The following is a 19,044-nucleotide window of genomic DNA, read 5'->3' as shown; positions in this document are numbered from 1 at the left end:
CTCTGGGTCGGTTTCATCTTCAATGACAAGGTCACCTCTGCGGCACCAGTAACCGGGTGGACAGCGACTGCTGCTCATTTTCGATCGCTTCGAATTGCAAACAAATCCCCTGGGACATTCTGTACCATCAAACTCACGCTTCTTTCTACACCAATACCCGGGGGGACATCGATGACTGTGGTCTGCATCGTCTTTGATTTCTGTCAAATCGGCACCCTTGACGGCGGGTAAAAATAGTCCATATATACCCAGTACTAGGGTTACAAGCACTAGTTGGCTCAACATTCCTATAAGGAAATAGATTATAAAATATGTCAGTTTTTATAAAGGCCACGAAATATGACAGATCGACGTTCGTGGGAGTTTGACGAAGAATAGGTGGTGATGTACATGGTAAAATTGTCTAACCAATTTCCGCCAGACCAGATGAAGTACTGTCGTTCTGATCCAAGGAATGCTGCGATAAAAGCAGCCTGGGGAAAAATTCTTTCCATGCATTTGAATTCAGTTCTCGGATTTTCGTTTCAAATAATGATAATTATTTTCCACATCCTTGACTTTCACGTTACTTTATGTCAACTCTATTGCTCAAAAAAACCGTGAGAGCTTTTGAAAGCCCTGTACATTCTTGTGAAAGAGGCTTCTGGGAGCCCAAAGCTTACTAGTATCCTCTGAAATACCACGGCTCTTGCGATACGCCACTACAGTACAGAAGACAACTTTTGTTATAATGTAATGACATTTAATACCAGAGTTGCTGTAGTTTTCAATAAGCAACTTTTGCGTTAAAGATACTGAATTAGCTGTGAAGCCATACAGTTGGGAGCAGGTCAATTTGTTGGGTTCATTTGTTCACGAGAACAAATTTACCTGCTTTCAACTACATGTGTGGCTTCATAGCTAATTCAATATCTTTAAAGCTCAGTTGGCATAGCATTGCGCCGGTATCGCAGATTTTCTGAAGTTCGCAGTTTGGTGATACAGTCCCAAAATGTATGCCCGCGAACGTGGCTTGTCATTGTACCCCAGTAACAATGACCATAGAACTTTTGCGTTTCTCTTCGTTCGACATATACATTAAGATTCTTTCTGATGGTGAGGCTGATGGGGCCCCAAAATAACAACTTAACAAGATTGTTTGTGTCCTCTAAGGTTTCTTATCAAGTTGAGTTTTAAAATGACGGAAGTAGCTTATTCAAAAAAGTGTTTTGAAGAGTCTAGAGATCGAAAAGCTTCTAAAGTAACATGCGAATTTCCTTCTTCGTTTCTTTATATGAAGTGTGCACGCCACGAATTCGAGAGCATCAATCGAATAATTCGAGGCAGGAAATACAAGTCAGAATCTTAATAGCTACATAAGGAACGACGCAAAAAAAAGGAAACGAATCCCTGAAGTAATCAGCCTGCTGGGGTTTTAAAGGAAAGCTGATTGGTTAAGGGACGTGCGACTCAAGAGCTGGCCATTTTATCAATACGCTTCAAAGAGAAAAAGAAATCACTTCTTTTTAAATTCATTGTGATGCCAATGAATTTTTTTTCACCCAAAATAAGAAAGCATCTTATTTTTCAAACTTAAAAGAATTGAAAACCTATACTTGTGTCAAGACAATATACTGATAAGCATCAAGAGCTTTGAGTGTTAAAATTGTGACCGATATTTTTTGTACGACTTTGTTCAAATTCGTTCAATTTTCCGAATATCTTTGCTTCTCCGCGGCACAGCAAAATAATTATTCCTATCTGTCGCATTGCCTTCCTCTGTTGCTTATGGTCCATGCTTAACTTATTTCCGCAGTTTATTGAATATTTACAAAGAACGTTGACGAAACGACAACATGACTATAAAACCGTACAAATAACAAATACCTGGGCGTCATGGATAATCTGTCAGAGAACCAGATGCTTTTCTCACTCTTTTATTATTATTACTTTTTTGCTTCTTTTTTTATTTTGCCTTTTTAATTTGGTTTGGGAAAAGCGAAAATTAAAGCAAAAGGCTTTTTGTAAACTGAAAAAATGAAGTTTTCTTTCGATCCATCAAACAAGAATTTTGCGCCTCAAAAATTGGCCGCTGCCTTCATGGTACAATATAATTAGCTTGGACTTATCATATTTTTTTCACCAACGAACTAGATTCGTTTAGGATTTCATTAATGGAGTAATCCTTCGTAGAAATCATCTCTCACATTTGCTGTGGTCATTTTTTTTCTTTCTTTTCTCTGAATACGATTGGATTAAGCATATTTTTTCCCGAAGGGAGGAGCCAGACTAGATCGAATTTAATTTCTTCAAGGCCTTTTTATGCTTTATGCGAAGAAGAGAACTGAAATGACTTCGTTAAATTAATCGATTAATCTTCATATATTTACCAAAGCGGGAAGCAAAGAGACAGTTAATATAAGATAAGCTGTACAGTCTTCTCAAATTTGTTTTTATGAAGAACACAGTCAACGAGGCAATTTAATCTTTTGATGAATGGCTTAATTCCCTTTTTCGGCTGAAAGAACTGTGAAATTAAACTTCCTTTACGGTCAGTTCTATAGAAACGAAGCCTTTGAATTGATATGGGTGTGGGCTTTTAATTCGGAACCTTATGCAACCAATTTGCTATTAAATGTGATCTTGTGGTTCTGTAACTCGATCTTCATTTTGGTTCTGAGCTATTTTCTCCAGGGGAAGAGGAGAGCTAATAATAGGAAAATAAGTTATGAAGTAAAGAATCCGGACTGTGTGCGGTACTCTTTGAAAAGATGTCACTGAAGGAAGAGATTCAATTAGAAAAATTAAACATGTCACTGCAAGCCTATAGCTGAGCAAGTAATTATTCTGCGTTACAAAGAGTAAAAATTAAAAAGCTGAGCATAGCCGAGTTTCTGGCATCTCACGTATTTGGCTTAAGTTAAGATTGAAATAAAATAATCCAAGCAAAACCAATAACTAACAATAACTTGATGGAGTCGGATATACTTTGAGATTTTTTTTTTTTTTACCGATAGTCTTCCAGAGTTGTACATATAGAGAAAGGCTGATGAAAAGTATCATTTAAACAAGCGAAAAAAATATTTTGAGTGTACTTTTTGCTTGGTGAAAAAAATAAAAATAAAGAAGGTGCCATTTTCATACTCTCAAACACATGTAACTGTACTAACAGATGACTATTGAAGAAGGGAAATTTTGTCAGTTGCACTCGTGGATTATACTCGGTGTCTTTGTTATCACGAACAGCGTGAGGGCCTTTCTGCTCATTCACAACTGATGGAATCTGTTCTACATGAAATGTCTGAATGAAATGCACCTCCATGGAGGCGAAAGACTCAAAGCAACAAAGAACACTAGTGAGGGTCTAGGAATAACTAACCCTAAACCCAACTGAACAGCTTTGTCTAAATTTCCCCAAACGACGAACCTTGCGCACCAAAAAGAGAGATCAAGCAAGAAAGAGAAATGAAAAAATAGAGCTTGCCTTTTTGTTGGTGGAGACAGCGAGGCCTGCTCGACGTGTGTACAATGAATAAATGTATTCTAGTTGACCAGCAACGAACTCGTTTACTGTTTTACTGTTGGTTGAAGGATGCGTCGATCTAACTTGTCGCTCATCTTTATAATCATCCATCTAATTGTGGGTGTTTTAATGAAGTATTTGTCATCTTCAATGAAAGCACATCCGAAGCTAATCTAGACACGCAGAACAAATGTTTAAATTGTGTATTTTTCTCTCGAGCTTCGAATCCGAATCATCTTGAAGCTGATACAATAAATCAATCAGTGTAAACATTTAGCTGCGCAAAGATCACTTTTAATTAGCACCTTGTGTAATTTTTCCGGGACTCGAGCTAATAATACATCTTAAAACTCGTTAAACCATTTGAACCATACAGCGAGGCGCAATCTTTTAAGAAAACTCGATTGTTATCTAAACCTTTATGCACCTAACCAATGCATAATGCGAGAAAAAACTTGGCTCTTTTTTTGATAGAATCAAGAATGAAATTCGGTGAAATGCGATTAACACTTTCAGAACAAACGATAATTGATCTCTCCAATTTCCAAAGGGAAGTAATAGGTTTCAGGATATTAAAAATACCATTATCTCTTTTTATCAAGAATAATGGATTTTTCAGTTGCAATTGCCTTGAGCTTATTACTTCGATACAACAAAAAAACACATAGGATATATCCCTTTTATTATCTGTATTTTGCCAGAAAAAGTAACTTTAATCCCATTGACCGTCCAAATACTAAAATCCACATATTTGTTTGCGTTATGCCGATAACTTGCGAAGAAATTGTTACATTTGTCTTGAAAACCACGTTTGCTTTAAGAATCCTTTCAGACGCTAATTTCCAAGAATAATCGGGCAACCCTGCTCTTCTTAACCGCCCTCCCAAAAAACAATTATTTCAACTTGCTAGTTCGCATTTTTCCCTTGAGCGAAAAAAGAAGAATAACTAATGGGGGTCCTAAATTATAGGCCTATTTATTGGTGAATGATAATTAGCCGTAATATCGTTAAAACGCTTTGTTAGCATCACACTTGAAATGGCCTGTACTGTTTCGAAAATAGGAGATGCCGTTTTATCGAACGATATTATTAAACAATTCCATATTTCATCCGCCTGGCTGTATGACTATTCCGTTTTCAGGAAAAACGAAACCATCACAGCTGCAGATGATGAAATATCAAATGAGCCATTTTTATGGATTCCCGGCTAGCTATAGAGTTATTTCGAGAAAGAAAACATCTGAAAGTCAACGCTCAGCGTAGTATTGCAGATGTTTGCGAAAGAAATAGTAACTGTTTTAAACTTCAAAATTTCCCACATTTCACAACTCTTCGACATATTTTGAGGATGTTGTCACAACATGATGTTATTTTGTGTGCGGTATATACTAAGTGTTTTTCACCGGTAAATCTTTTTCACAGACGTTGTTCACGGTAAACCATGATCATTTAAACAGACCCATTAAAAGATTATTGCCGCCTATAGGGAACGGATATCTTTGAAACTACGTGAAAGATTTTAAATTCCCAAATCTTTGCATGATTAAATTTATTATATTTCCAGTAATCCCGCATCCTTGCTGATTTCACTCGTGTTCACGTACGCTTCTGTTTTCGAGGCCGACGTTGTTTTCATTAAAACCGGGTTTTACGGTCTTTTACCATAGCAAATGCATGTCAAATGCATAACGTTTACTACCATTATCCATTTATGATATCTACTTTAAGTTATGAAACTTTTCACCTGGCAAATTAATGCTTTTCCGCCCGTGACAAAAAAGCCCACCCGTTTAGAAATCTATCACTTAGATACACATGCAAACACGATCTCATTCCCCCTCACTCCACCCATTTCAAAAATAAAAAACAAGTTGGTCAAATGAAGTTTTTTCTTGTATAATAAATCCACTTTTTTGTCCTCACGCCCATAGCTGTGCAAACGACACGCCTTTAATTTATCCACAAAATCTCATTCACCAGAATTTCAGAAGCGGGCTAAATAGTAAGGCCAGATGTCCGAAATTAAATTGCAGAAGGAACGTATGTTACAGAATAAAGGGGATCAAAAGCTTTCAGTATATAATGACATTTTATAGGCTATTAAGAAACAGCTTGTTCCTCTGTTCTCTGGCAAAGCGTTGATTAAAACCGTACCAACTTTCATCAACCCAGCTTATCTATCTACAATTTGTTTTTTACTTTGAGCGAATGCAAATATCATGCCACATCCTAGTTTTTCAAGATTGTACAGAAGTTGAATTTTTTCAATCCTACACTCGAGCTTGAGGATGACCGCGGATCGGTCGATCAAAAGATAGTACTGATTTATCGCAGATTTTTATCACTGTGACATTTTTCCATCTACAAATCAAGGAGTTTTTTTATATCTACCTTAAATTCTTCCTTTGTTTCTGATTTTAGTGGGCTTTAAGTCTGATTCACATAAATATCAGTGTTCGACGCCCATATGATCATGAAACTACGCGGATGCTATTCATTTTGGGTCACTTGTATCATGCCCTTTGGTAAGCCATCAAATCTGCGCCAACCATTTTTGGATGGCAGGCGCGTACAAGTTGAGCCTTTCACCTTAAAGCGAGGAAGCGGCCATCTTGGGTTGTTCCAATGATGAATGCAGACTTTATTGGAAGTTGGTTAGAAATTTCTTCTGGTACAATTATCAAAACATTTTTTAAGAAATTAGTTTCAGAAGGAACTTCATGACGTTTTTGAAGATTCTTTCATTTCGGATGAGGGTGGGGAAAGCTTAATTATTAAGTAATATTAAGTCCTTGAGCTTCTTCAAGCACACTAAGGCGACGAGTTAGGGCAAACTTCTTCGAAAAAACCAAGGAAATTTAAAAACCAAAACAGATGGTTTCCACACAAAAAACAACTTCTTCCACTGATCACAGCGTATTTACGACACCCACTCCCTTACACTGAAAAAGATCTCTGTCGAAAGAGAATGCCCGGCGCAACGAAGTTAGCTTACAGCGAAGTAGCATCAGGTGAGCCCTACCCGTCAAGATCACAACTTTTTCTATCACTAAATTGCCTGGTTATCGAAACCCCGAAAAAGTCGCGAGTTCCGTGATTGCCTGGTCTTGGGTGTCTAAATTGGAGACAATTGCTTAAGTTGTCTAGCTCAGTGAGACGATCACTTCTCTCTTTCGTCTATAACCCGCACTTCAATTACATACACATTTCATTTCATTCATCGAGTCTTTGACGGAAACAAATGAGCTCAACAAATTGACCTGCTCCTCTCGTGACTGTGTGGCTTCATAGCTCAGTTTGTAGAGCATTGCACGCGCACTGGCATCGCTATGGCTCCTGTTGCAACCACCTGAATTTTTCAGGTGTCTTTATAAGAGAAAATTAATTGCTTAAGTGCGAGGATCACTCAGTCCTCTCATTCGACAAAACGCTACGTTGCACGACCTAACAGACTAAGAAAACTTTAAGAGTATAAAACCAAAATATGTAAAATAAAAACACCTCCCATTTTCGAAACACGTAGAAGCGGCTTAAAAGCTTCAAGGCTTGATCCACTTGAAGACATCACGTAACCAGTTGGTATCAAACATGGCATGATAGATCATAATCAGTTACGAATGTTTTAATTGCTGTATGTGATGTGCACTGCGGCGGTCAGTCACAGACTTCTTGGCAATTGCAAGGCCCTGATTACATGAGACCGGTACGAAACGAAGACGGGGAGCGATTTCAGATTGGTCTCCATACAAATACTCGTTTCTGTTTACATAAAGTCGGTCTGAACATTCCGTTCATGCCGCTTTCACTCATTCCAGTTGCTGACCAACACGAATTAATGACTCGGACCGGGGCGGAAACATGTATTACTAAACTCGAACTGGTGTGAGACTGCCTGAGTCGTAGGAGGGAGTCGTTTCCAAAAGCTATCATGATTAAAGACGTTTTTCACCGAATATCATCATTATTTGGAACCATTCCAACTAGACAAAAAAAAATTGCCGCACAGACAGGAATTTAAAAAAAAGTCAAGATGCACAAAATTTCACTAGCAACATTGCAAGTTCACCTGATTTAAGTTGTCCAGCGATCTCGTGTCACTTATCCTGAAATGGTGTTCACTGTTATTTTTTCTCCTACATCGTGGTATTTATAACGCTCTAACAGAAGTACTACGTATATCCTAAATTAAAGCTTATTGCTATTCAGTACCTTTATATTAAGATGCCAATCATTATGAGTTATAATGCATTACATTTCAATGGACTTAATGTAGGAGCAGAATTTTGACGGAAAGATGTCCGACAGCAAATTGAAGTAGAAACCCCGCTAATTTGTCTTTTTTTTTTTTCTACTTCATGTACACAGCATTGCACTAGGGCCATAAACTGAACAGACTTTACTGATTAGAGAGTAATGTGAAGTGCTATGTTTGTACCCCATATGAACCAGTTAAGTCTGTTGAAATTTATAGTGCTACACGGCCAACAACTGCCAACGTTTGTAAAAACGTAACCTTTCCTTGCAGTTCTCCTTAAATTGAAAAGTTGCTTATGAATGAAAATAGCCAACGGGCCTCCAGCTCGGTTAATAAGAAGTAATTAATCACCTGTCTGACGTAAAAATGCACGCAACAATTTTCTTTTTGTTATATATTTCTTTCTTTTTTTTTTTTTTTTTAGTTTTTTCAATTTACACACTTACAGTAAGATAAACTCTACAGAACCTCTAATAATAACAATACACACAGGTTTACAATGCAACAATACTAGTTTATGGCTCTACTATATCCTAAATTAAAGCTTATTGCTATTCAGTACCTTTATATTAACATGCCAATCATTATGAGTTATAATGCATTACATTTAATAACTAGTTATAGCTGTCGCTAAAGTGCCAACGAGCCAAGCTTGCGTGATCTGGCGGCTGCAAACATCACGCGGCGTACTCGTGCGGCACTCTCATTGGTTATCGCTACGGTCAACATTTCATCGCTTTGGTCTACATTACAGCTTTTGGTCTACATTACACTCAAATTTGAAGCGCTTCTGAGATTTCGTCCGCCTAAAAATCTTCTCGCGGCTCTATAAGCTGCCGCCTCGCCAGGCCTTCTGTCTTCAGAAGGCCTGACTCGTTGGCAATAACAATACACACAGGTTTACAATGCAACAATACTAGTTTATGGCTCTACTATACAACATTACTTTAACAAAAAAAACTTAGAAGACAAACACAAACAGAAATACAGTAACAGGGGTTCTCCCACGCCTCGAATCACTCACTTGATTGATTGATTGAAAATGTTCTATGTTTTTAAAACAGGGCCATTTCGTTTTGAAAAAATGCACGGAGTTATTAACTATTGCAATTTTGTTTTCGATTTATAAAGTATTGTAAATAAGCTGATTGTATATTTCGAGATTAGGTCGTGTTTCCTTCAGTGTAAATATAACATTTCCAAACGGACGTAAAGATAGCAGAGTAACAATACCTCTCAAAAAAGAAACGACAGTTTTCAATTTACAATACATGTTTCGACATACTCATGTCATCTTCAGTTGCAAATGAGCTTTTTTTAAGTGTACAACCGTTAACAAAGCTCATTTGCAACTGAAGATGACATTAGTATGTCGAAACATGTATTGTAAATTGAAAACTGTACGGTTTCTTTTTTGAGAGTAAATATAATATCTGGCGACAAGTATCAGCTGGTGTAATATTTTTTTTTTTTGTTGATTCAGTAACTATACCGAGAAGTATGGCCTCTGAGGGGACGAATCCTTCCATATTGAAGATGGTTTTTGCAAACCATTGAGAACATTTTTCCCCAAAAGGATTTGGAGTATTTACACCTCAGGAATAAATGACTTAGATTTTCAGTTTCTTCTCCGCAGAAAGTACGTACAAAGATGATCAGACAGTTGTAATCCTATTTTGTTGACAAAATCGTTAGTCGCAATTCTTCGATGAAGAAGTCTGAATTGAAATTTTCTAAGTTTTGTTTCTTTAGTGCATTTAAAGGCTAGCAAATAGATTATTTCCCAATGGGCTGTTGTGTTTTCATCTATTGCTATCTCTTTCATCCATTTGTCTTGGCTTTTTTAGAGGTGATGTGGCTTTTTTTTTTAGTGAGGCCTTAATACACGGCCTGCATTAACCCATGATTTGTAAAAGAAGGGCTTTTTCTCCATGATAATCAGCGAATTATGCCATATGTATGCCGATTCCAAGTCTAAATTTTTCTCACGATAATTTATAATGGTCCACTAGTACTCTATAACCTTCTTCACGAACGGATCTTGTATTACAAGCTGTTTTGCATCGCGTTGTTGTAGGATCAACAGCCTACCGCCGTACCTTACTATATTTAACAATTATTCGCCGAAGGCGAAGTGATTATCGGTGAATATTCACCGAGACGAAGTCTAGGTGAATATTCACCGATAATCACTGAGCCTGAGGCGAATAATTGTTTTAGTATAAACAGAAACCCATTATGGGTTTCTGGTATAAATTCACAGGTGATTATTTCAAAAAAGAGAAAAACGTGCATCATCTTCACTTACAGTGGAAAAACGACTACTGGCAGCCATTTTGTCCGTCGAGGTGATTATCGGCTGATAATCCGAGATAGCGAGCCAATGAGAGCGCGCGATTTTGTATAATCACCTGTGTGTTTATACTAAAATCAATTAAAACCTTCCATTTGCCTTTATTATCTGAATCTAAGTAGCCTTGTGGCCGTTTCACTTTGAGAAATGTATTGAAATTTCGGATATCAATCATTTTTAATCCACCCGTAATATAGTTGTCAATAATTTCCGTTCTTTTTATTTTATCACCTTTCCCGTCCCAAAGGAAGTCATATAATTTTGCAGTGACATCATGCAATGTTTTTTGAGAGGTCGGTAGAGATGAGAGCAAATAGACCATTTGTGATATCGCCAATGATTTTAGGACGGTGATCTTTCCTAGTAGGACGGTGAATCTTTTTGCCGACCAGTTGTTAAGGATACTTTGAAGTTCGTTTATTTTTTCCGTGAAGTTCGTGTTTAAATATGCGTCGATAGATTTTGAGAAACTCCTAAAACATATACCGTTTATCTTTTGCTCAAGGAATTGGCTTAGAAGATGGAATAGTAGTTTCCGAGTTTTTATACGGACCAATCCAAAGAGCTTCATTCTTTTTGTAGTACCTGGAAAAGGATGATTCTGATCCATCAAGAATTAAGGTTGTATCGTCGGCATATTGAGAGATTTTGCTTCCTTTCTCTAGAACTTTGAATCCTCTGATTTCATTATCGTTTCTAACCGCACTTACCAAAATTTCTGCACAGACGAGAAAGAGATATGAAGACAATGGACATGCTTGTCTTACTCCCCGACGCAACAGAGGGAAAAAAATCAGACTCCCATCCGTTGTTTCGAGCACAGCTCAGGTTCGGCCAGGGAAGGGGGGGGGGGGGGGCAAAATACCCAAAATTAATGGGAGCATTGTATACTGTATACCTGAAATCCAAAGAAAGTGATATACCGAATACCTGTATTTAAGCTGCAATATAGATACCGTATACCCGATTTAAAAAGCCCCTGTATTCCGTATACCCAAAAACCCTGGCCGACCCTGACAGCTACTGATGTTGTTGTAGAAGAGCCTAAACCATGCCACTAAAGAACATCCAGAAGTATTTTCAATAAAGGCCCATTCAATGCTATCAAAGGCTTTCTCGAACTGAATCAATGAATAGTAACCGAGCAAGGAATTTGTTTCGTGCTGGGGTAGTGAATTATACCGATGAAGTCGTGTGTTTTCGTCGATGAATCTAGTTTTAATTAGAAACCAGTTTGATCGTTATTCATAAGCTTTGCCGGGCAAGACTTTTTGAATTCGATTTGCAATGCATTTGGAGGCAATTTTGTAGTCATAATTAAGAAGAGTGATGGGACGTCAGTTTTTTAATATATTTATTGGTTTATGCTTTTTAGGTATGAAGGTAATTATTCCTCTTCTCTGAGTGATAGATAGACAACCCATAGTGTATTGCATGGTTAAAGGCATTTAGAAGATAGAAAGATATATCCTTCCAGAACACTTTATAAAACTCTGGTGATAAACCATCTGTTCCTGGGCTTTCATTTGACTGCATAGATTTAAGACTTTCTACATTCAGCCTCCGTCAAGAGGCATCCACATTCGTTTTGCTCTCGTTCAGTCAGTGTTGCAATGTTTCCGTGGGGAAAGCAAATTTCGTCATATTGGTTAACAGGTGACACTGTTGAAGAGTATAGCTTTTGGTAAAATGATTTGGCTTTTTTTAGAATTTCTTCTTCTGTATTTACAACTTCATTGTCTGACAGGTGCAGTCTTTTTATGATTTTCTGTGCCGCTTTCTAGATTGAGGAAGATTGCATTACTTTCTCACTTTTTAGAATTCTGATTTAATGCGACTCTTTCGACGAATTCACTCAAATTTTAGCGTTCGAAATCCATAGGATCAGAAAACACAATGCCCGATCCATGAAAAGCCGCGCGAGCTATCTTGGAACATTTAATTAGGCGCACGCACGTGCTGAACCGTGCCGCACATGTAAAGAAGTGGAAAGAGTTGATAAAGTCCCCGTGCAAAAGGCCATGTTTCTTGTTCCATTCAGACTTTATGCAATGTTCACTAAATCAATTTGAACATATAGTCAGACTTTCAAGAAAGTTTTTAACTACTTGAACAGAACTTGAAAAGTCCAACGGCGACGTGAGACCAACAATACCCACACCGAACAGCTTCCAGCTAGCGTTCTGCTCTTTTGAATATTCATCTCCTGTTTATTCCTTGTGGTGAATTTTTTTATCAAGAAATATTTAAGACATAAGGAAAGAGGATAAATTATACATGGGTGACAGCGAATATAGCCGTAGGTTTTTAAAATAAGCTTTCTTCTCCTCTCCCCCCAATTTCAAGCTCTAATTGCGAACTAGCTAGTGACTACACTCTTTCTTTGTCACCGGCTGAGACAGAGTGCTTTATACCAGGCGAAAAACGGCGATTAAGGTATCCGGCAACATTGAGAAAAGGAAAACATTCGCAAGAAACGCTTTAAAAGTAGTCTTACCGACTCCTACCTTGGTATGGACGTTTTGGGTTCGTCAAATCCTGACCTGGTTTTCGCTGCAGCGCCTTGTGTCTCACGACAATGCTGTTGTTTGAACACTTACTGGGTATGATTGCTGTCGCATCACCTTCTAAGGTAGCTTGTTCACTCTAAGGGATTTTTTTCCCTTTTTTGAGAGCCCGGAAGACAGATAACTGTCGATGAGTTTTGCTCTTAAGCTTTCAAGATTTTTCCGAATTACGTGTTTCCAACCACAGGAAAAGTGTTTTCTCCGATTTTCAGTCCCAAAGGAGGTGAAGTGTGACTCGGGTAAAGGCACGGGTAGGATGATTGTTTAATGTTCAATAATAATTACCAGGTTTTCGCAACTCGTAACGCTACGTAGTTTTCACTAAACGCCAAAAGCATGAGAAAATGGTAACAAACACAGAAGAAAGGACATCCAAGTATAAAACTTAAAAATGGATTGCTTTAAAATCAGAAAAGAACCAATTCACCGTTGCTGTTGAGAAAAGTGTATGCCAGGCAAAACAAGTTGCATCTCGGTAGCCTGAAAGTTAACTGACAAAATAATTTGCCTGTTTTTAAATTAACAAATACACAATACATCACGAACGTTTCATGTTTAACCAGAGAATTAGGGAAGCAGATGTTCGACGGTGTAATAGTTGTTGAGTTTTATCGAGTTCCATGTGTATAAAACTTAAAAATGGATTGCTTTAAAATCAGAAAAAAAACCAATTCAACGTTGCTGTTGAGAAAAGTGTATGCCAGGCAAAACAAGTTGCATCTCGGTAGCGTAAAAGTTAACTGACAAAATAATTTGCCTGTGTTTAAATTAACAAATACACCAATACATCACTAACGTTTCATGTTTAACCGGAGAATTAGGGAAGCAGATATTCGAAGGTGTAATAGCTGTTGAGTTTTATTCCTCAGTTATCGAGTTCCATGAGTATAAAACTTAAAAATGGATTGCTTTAAAATCAGAAAAGAACCAATTCACCGTTGCTGTTGAGAAAAGTGTATGCCAGGCAAAACAAGTTGCATCTCGGTAGCCTGACAGTTAAGAAATAATTTGCCTGTGTTTAAATTAACAAATACACCAATACATCACTAACGTTTCATGTTTAACCGGAGAATTAGGGAAGCAGATGTTCGATGGTGTAATAGTTGTTGAGTTTTATTCCTCAGTTATCGAGTTCCAGAAGTATAAAACTTAAAAATGGATTGCTTTAAAATCAAAAAAGAACCAATTCACCGTTGCTGTTGAGAAAAGTGTATGCCAGGCAAATCAAGTTGCATCTCGGTAGCCTGACAGTTAAGAAATAATTTGCCTGTGTTTAAATTAACAAATACACCAATACATCACCAACGTTTCATGTTTAACCGGAGAATTAGGGAAGCAGATGTTCGAAGGTGTAATAGCTGTTGAGTTTTATTCCTCAGTTATCGAATTCCATAAGTATAAAACTTAAAAATGGTTTGCTTTTAAATCATAAAAGAACCAATTCAACGTTGCTGTTGAGAAACGTGTATGCCGGGCAAAACAACTTGCATCTCGGTATCCTGAAAGTTAAGATATAATTTGCCTGTGTTTAAATTAATTTGAAATAAAGAGAATAAAGAAATAATTTTCCATTTTTTAATTGCATGATTCTGGCCGTTGTAAACCGTGTTTTAGGAAATATTTCAGATTGATATATTGTGCGTCTGGACTATTTTGACGTCACTCAAAATTAATTTAAAGTAATTTGAGATATTTGTCGTCATTAAAACTTTATGTCGAAGTCGGCCCAACAAATGTGTCGAAATTAACACCTCTCTCTCCCTTTGTCTCTCGCTCTGCCTATTTAGTGTGAGTCGTTACAACTCCCACTGAGATTTTGGTAATTTTTTTTTTACCTAAACAGCGGGGACCCACATTCCTGACCCAAGTTAAGCTCCTCATGCATTTATACTAAGTATGAACTGGTTACTTCATGTTTTTAACATAAAAATGATTATATAATTATCTGAATGTTACTTTCTCACTTTTTAGAATTCTGATTGAATGCAACTTGTTCGACGAATTCTCTCAAATTTTAGCGTTCGAAATCCATAGGATCAGAAAACACAATGCACTTCATGAGTCAAATATAATGCCCGATCCATAAAAAAGTCCGCGAGAGCTATCTTGGAACATTTAATTAGGCGCACGCACGAGCTGAACCGTGCCGCACATGTAAAGAAGTGGAAAGAGTTGATAAAGTCCCCGTGCAAAAGGCCATGTTTCTTGTTCCATTCAGACTTTATGCAATGTTCACTAAATCAATTTGAATACATAGTCAGACTTTCAAGAAAGTTGTTAACTCTTGAACAGAACTTGAAAAGTCCAACGGCGACGTGAGACCAACAATAGCTACACCGAACAGCTTCCAGCTAGCGTTCTGCTCTTTTGAATATTCATCTCCTGTTTATTCCTTGTGGTGAATTTTTTTATCAAGAAATAAGTACTTAAGACATAAGAAAAGAGATAAATTATACATGGGTGACAGCGAATATAGCCGTAAGTTTTTAAAATAAGCTTTCTTCTCCTCTCCCCCCAATTTCAAGCTCTAATTTCGAACTAGCTAGTGACTAAACTCTTTCTTTTTCACCGGCCAAGACAGATTGCTTTACACCAGGCGAAAAACGGCGATTAAGGTATCCGGAAACATTGAGAAAAGGAAAGCATTCGCAAGAAACGCTTTAAAAGTAGTCTTACCGACTCCTACCTTGGTATGGACGTTTTGGGTTCGTCAAATCCTGACCTGGTTTTCGCTGCAGCGCCTTGTGTCTCACGACAATGCTGTTGTTTGAACACTTACTGGGTATGATTGCTGTCGCATCACCTTTTAATTGGTAGCTTGTTCACTCTGCGGGATTTTTTCCCTTTTTTGAGAGCCCGGAAGACAGATAACCGTCGATGGGTTTTGCTCTTAAGTTTTCAAGATTTTTCCGAATTACGTGTTTCCAACCATAGGAAAAAAATATTCTCCGATTTTCAGTCCCAAAGGAGGTGAAGTGTGACTCGGGAAAAGGCACGGGTAGGATGTTTAATGGTCAATAATAATTACCAGGTTTTCGCAACTCGTAAGGCTAAGTAGTTTTCACTAAACGCCAAAAACACGAGAAAAAGGTAACAAACACAGAAGAAAAGAAATGCAATAATAATCAAAGCGCTTCTGATTTTGTGTATGTTGTTCCCGCTTATTTGCTCGCGTTAAATTGGGGCCACGGTACATAGAACTAAATCAAACAATGGATAATTTTCTTTTTTGAAGGTGTGTATTTTTTTCCTCCCAAGTATTTCTCTTTGGATGACATTTTGTTTTTCCTTTGGTCTTGCATAACATAATGAACTTGACCTGATTTTCATTTAGAAGGATGGTGTCAACCTCGTTATTGTTTCGGTGTTTGCTACTTCGCCAGGTTGGGGCCCATGCCTTAATTTACTTGAGTCAGCATGTTTGGTCACCAAACAATGTTGATGTTGTTTAAACGCCATTTATATTTCCCGTTTGGCCAGGCCCTAAGACTTCTTACGAGTTAGAGTTGCCTTGTACAATGATGCCCGGCTTGGGTTTCACTGAGAGTGGCAGTAAGTAGCTATAGGGAGTACTGATAAAGTGAACTACAGGCAGAAACTTCTTTTAATAGCATCATCATTTCACTAATCAGACGATAGAATTTAATTTTTAGTCACATGCAAAAACATGTAAGCCATATTGAACAAAATAATAACACAACAGAAAGAACCCACTCGGAATTACAATGAGTACACTTCAATATTTCACCAACTCGGACCATACTCAATTTTTCGTTATAACGCTGAGCGGTACAATAGACAGAACCTATAAATGAGCCTCAGTTTTGCAAATGAAATACCGACAGGAATTCCGCCCGCATGCTGTCTCTCCAAAAAGACTCGCGTTCTCGGCTCTCAGATAAAAATCAACATCACATGTACAGCAGTGAATAAAGAATATCGCCAATCTTCCTTTGCTAAATACGAAAACCCTGCCTTATGAGGTCAGTTAACAACAGCCAGTATGATACAAGTGACTTATATTTTTTCTTGGAGGCTAATTTTACCCCGGCCAAGTCATTCAACACCCTGTGACTCCCAGAAGTCCACTCCGGCTGGGCACTCACGTAGTGAAATCCCAGATTAGCGAACTTTGCTAAAGCGATTTAAAGTGATCTTAGGTCGTTTTGGTTCTTGTGCCATTGTGTAAGTGTTGTGTGTTTCAGAGCAAATGTAATAAAGGCGAAAAAAAAGATCAATGGACCAAATGGCTTAGAAATGTGGCTTTTGTTGATAATGCAAGCTACTGCAGATAGTCAGCGGTTGTTCGTATACCCTCTATTTCATGACGTCACTTCCGTTTGCGTCTTTCGCAGATTCGTCCCACTCCCTACAGCCATTTATACTAAGTATGAACTGGTTACTTCATGTTTTTAACATAAAAATGATTATATAATTATCTGCATTGTTACTTTCTCACTTTTTCGAATTCTGATTTAATGCAACTTTTTCGACGAATTCTCTCAAATTTTAGCGTTCGAAATCCATAGGATCAGAAAGCACAATCCACTTGATGAGTCAAATGTCATGCCCGATCCATAAAAAACCCGCGTGAGCTATCTTGGAACATTTAATTAGGCGCACGCACGAGCTGAACCGTGCCGCACATGTAAGGAAGTGGCAAGCGTTGATAAAGTCCCCGTGCAAAAGGCCATGTTTCTTGTTCCATTCAGACTTTAAGCAATGTTCACTAAATCAATTTGAATACATAGTAAGACTTTCAAGAAAGTTTTAACTACTTGAACAGAACTTGAAAGGTCCAACGGCAACGTGAGACCAACAATAGTGACACCAAACCGCTTTCAGATAGCGTTCTGCTCTCTCCTGCTCTCTTGAATATTCATCTCCTGTTTATTCCTTGTGGTTAATTTTTTCATCAAGAAATACTTTAGACATAAGGAAAGAGATAAATTATATATAGGTGACAGCGAATATAACCGTAAGTTTTTAAATAAGCTTTCTTCTCCTCTCCCCTCAATTTCAAGCTCTAATTGCGAACTAGTGACCACACTCTTCCTTCTTCACCGGCTGAGACCGAGTGCTTTATACCAGGCGAAAAACGGCGATTAAGGTATCCGACAACATTGAGAAAAGGAAAGCATTCGCAAGAAACGCTTTAAAAGTAGTCTTACCGACTCCTACCTTGGTATGGACGTTTTGGGTTCCTCAGAAAATCCTAACCTGGTTTTCGCTGCAGCGCCTTGTGTCTCACGACAATGCTGTTGTTTGAACACTTACTGGGTATGATTGCTGTCGCATCACCTTTTAATTGGTAGCTTGTTCACTCTGCGGGATTTTTTTCCCTTTTCTGAGTAGTACGGTGGCCCATATCTGCAAACACAACAAACTCTTTTCCAAACACAACACGGTATTATCGAAGCACAACAAACACTTTTCCAAACACAACACAGTATTATCGAAGCCCAACAAACTATTATCGAAACACAACACAGTAGGTAGCTTAAGCACGCGCGTTTTTGAGACGCGGACGGCAACCGGATGTGAGCTGTTTTCCCTTTTACAGTAACTTGTCTTCACACAACCACATTTACATTGCTAAGTATCTTTTGTTCATCAGAGATGATTAGTCTAAAAATCTGCGAGACACCACTGCCCTGGCACGCGAAATGTTCTCTTCCGGTTGCCGGAAGCTCCCTAGTATTATCGAAACACAACACAATATTATCAAAACACAACACTGTATGATCGAAACACAACACACTGTTATCAAAACACAACACTGTATGATCGAAACACAACACAGTATCATCCAAACACAACACAATATTATGGAAACACAATCTGACTGTATGATCATCGAAACACAACACAGTATCATCCAAACACAACACAATGTCACATCAAAACACAACGCAAATCTGCCAAAACACAACACAATATTTGCGAAACACAACTCCAAATGTTCCCGATTACTCTATGCAGGATGTTACTATACAAAGCATAAACCCATCATTACTCGATCCAGTGGCGGGTTATGCGCCTGGACCACTCCCCGCCATTTTGTTTGTTATCTTCGCATGTGGCGATCTGTCGCGAGAATGGATGTGCTTTTTAAGTGCTTGAACTGCTCAGAAGAGGTCGAGGAAACTTACCACTATTGCTCTAGATGTGGAGCAGCCGTGGACAAAGAGGAGGTTCTCATTCGTTATTATTTTCAGCGTGGGTTTGATTACTCGGTTATATTACTCTTTTTAGAAAAGTACCATGCAACAGAAATGTCTATGCGTACTTTGCACAATAGACTGCTCGAGTACGGATTAAGAAAAAGGAATGCAAACAGTGACGATGCCGAAATTTACCAGGCCA

General features: G+C 38.0%; 1 protein-coding gene across 4 annotated transcripts in view; it reads right to left on the bottom strand.

The window, feature by feature from the left end:
• LOC138022871 (neurogenic locus notch homolog protein 3-like) overlaps window positions 1-17,987 on the bottom strand; it is a 19,029-nt gene extending 1,042 nt beyond the window's left edge. The window contains exons 1-2 of one of the 4 annotated variants that reach the window (XM_068869875.1): window positions 17,860-17,987; window positions 1-287 (exon numbers count right to left, since the gene is read on the bottom strand). The exon at window positions 1-287 is cut by the window's left edge and continues 14 nt beyond it. In XM_068869875.1, coding sequence (XP_068725976.1) covers window positions 1-285 — 285 coding nt within the window. In that variant the 5' untranslated portion in view covers window positions 286-287; window positions 17,860-17,987. Of the gene's footprint in view, window positions 288-3,463; window positions 3,614-7,569; window positions 7,667-12,618; window positions 12,895-17,859 lie in introns of those variants that run through there. The other 3 variants (XM_068869865.1, XM_068869884.1, XM_068869860.1) reach the window with 3 other exon arrangements.
• Window positions 17,988-19,044: the final 1,057 nt, after the last annotated feature.

Source organism: Montipora capricornis, chromosome 2 (assembly GCF_036669925.1).
Source record: "Montipora capricornis isolate CH-2021 chromosome 2, ASM3666992v2, whole genome shotgun sequence".
Taxonomy (NCBI): domain Eukaryota; kingdom Metazoa; phylum Cnidaria; class Anthozoa; order Scleractinia; family Acroporidae; genus Montipora; species Montipora capricornis.
The sequence above is the reverse complement of the archived record's forward strand: the minus strand, read 5'-3'. Positions and strand labels throughout refer to the sequence as shown.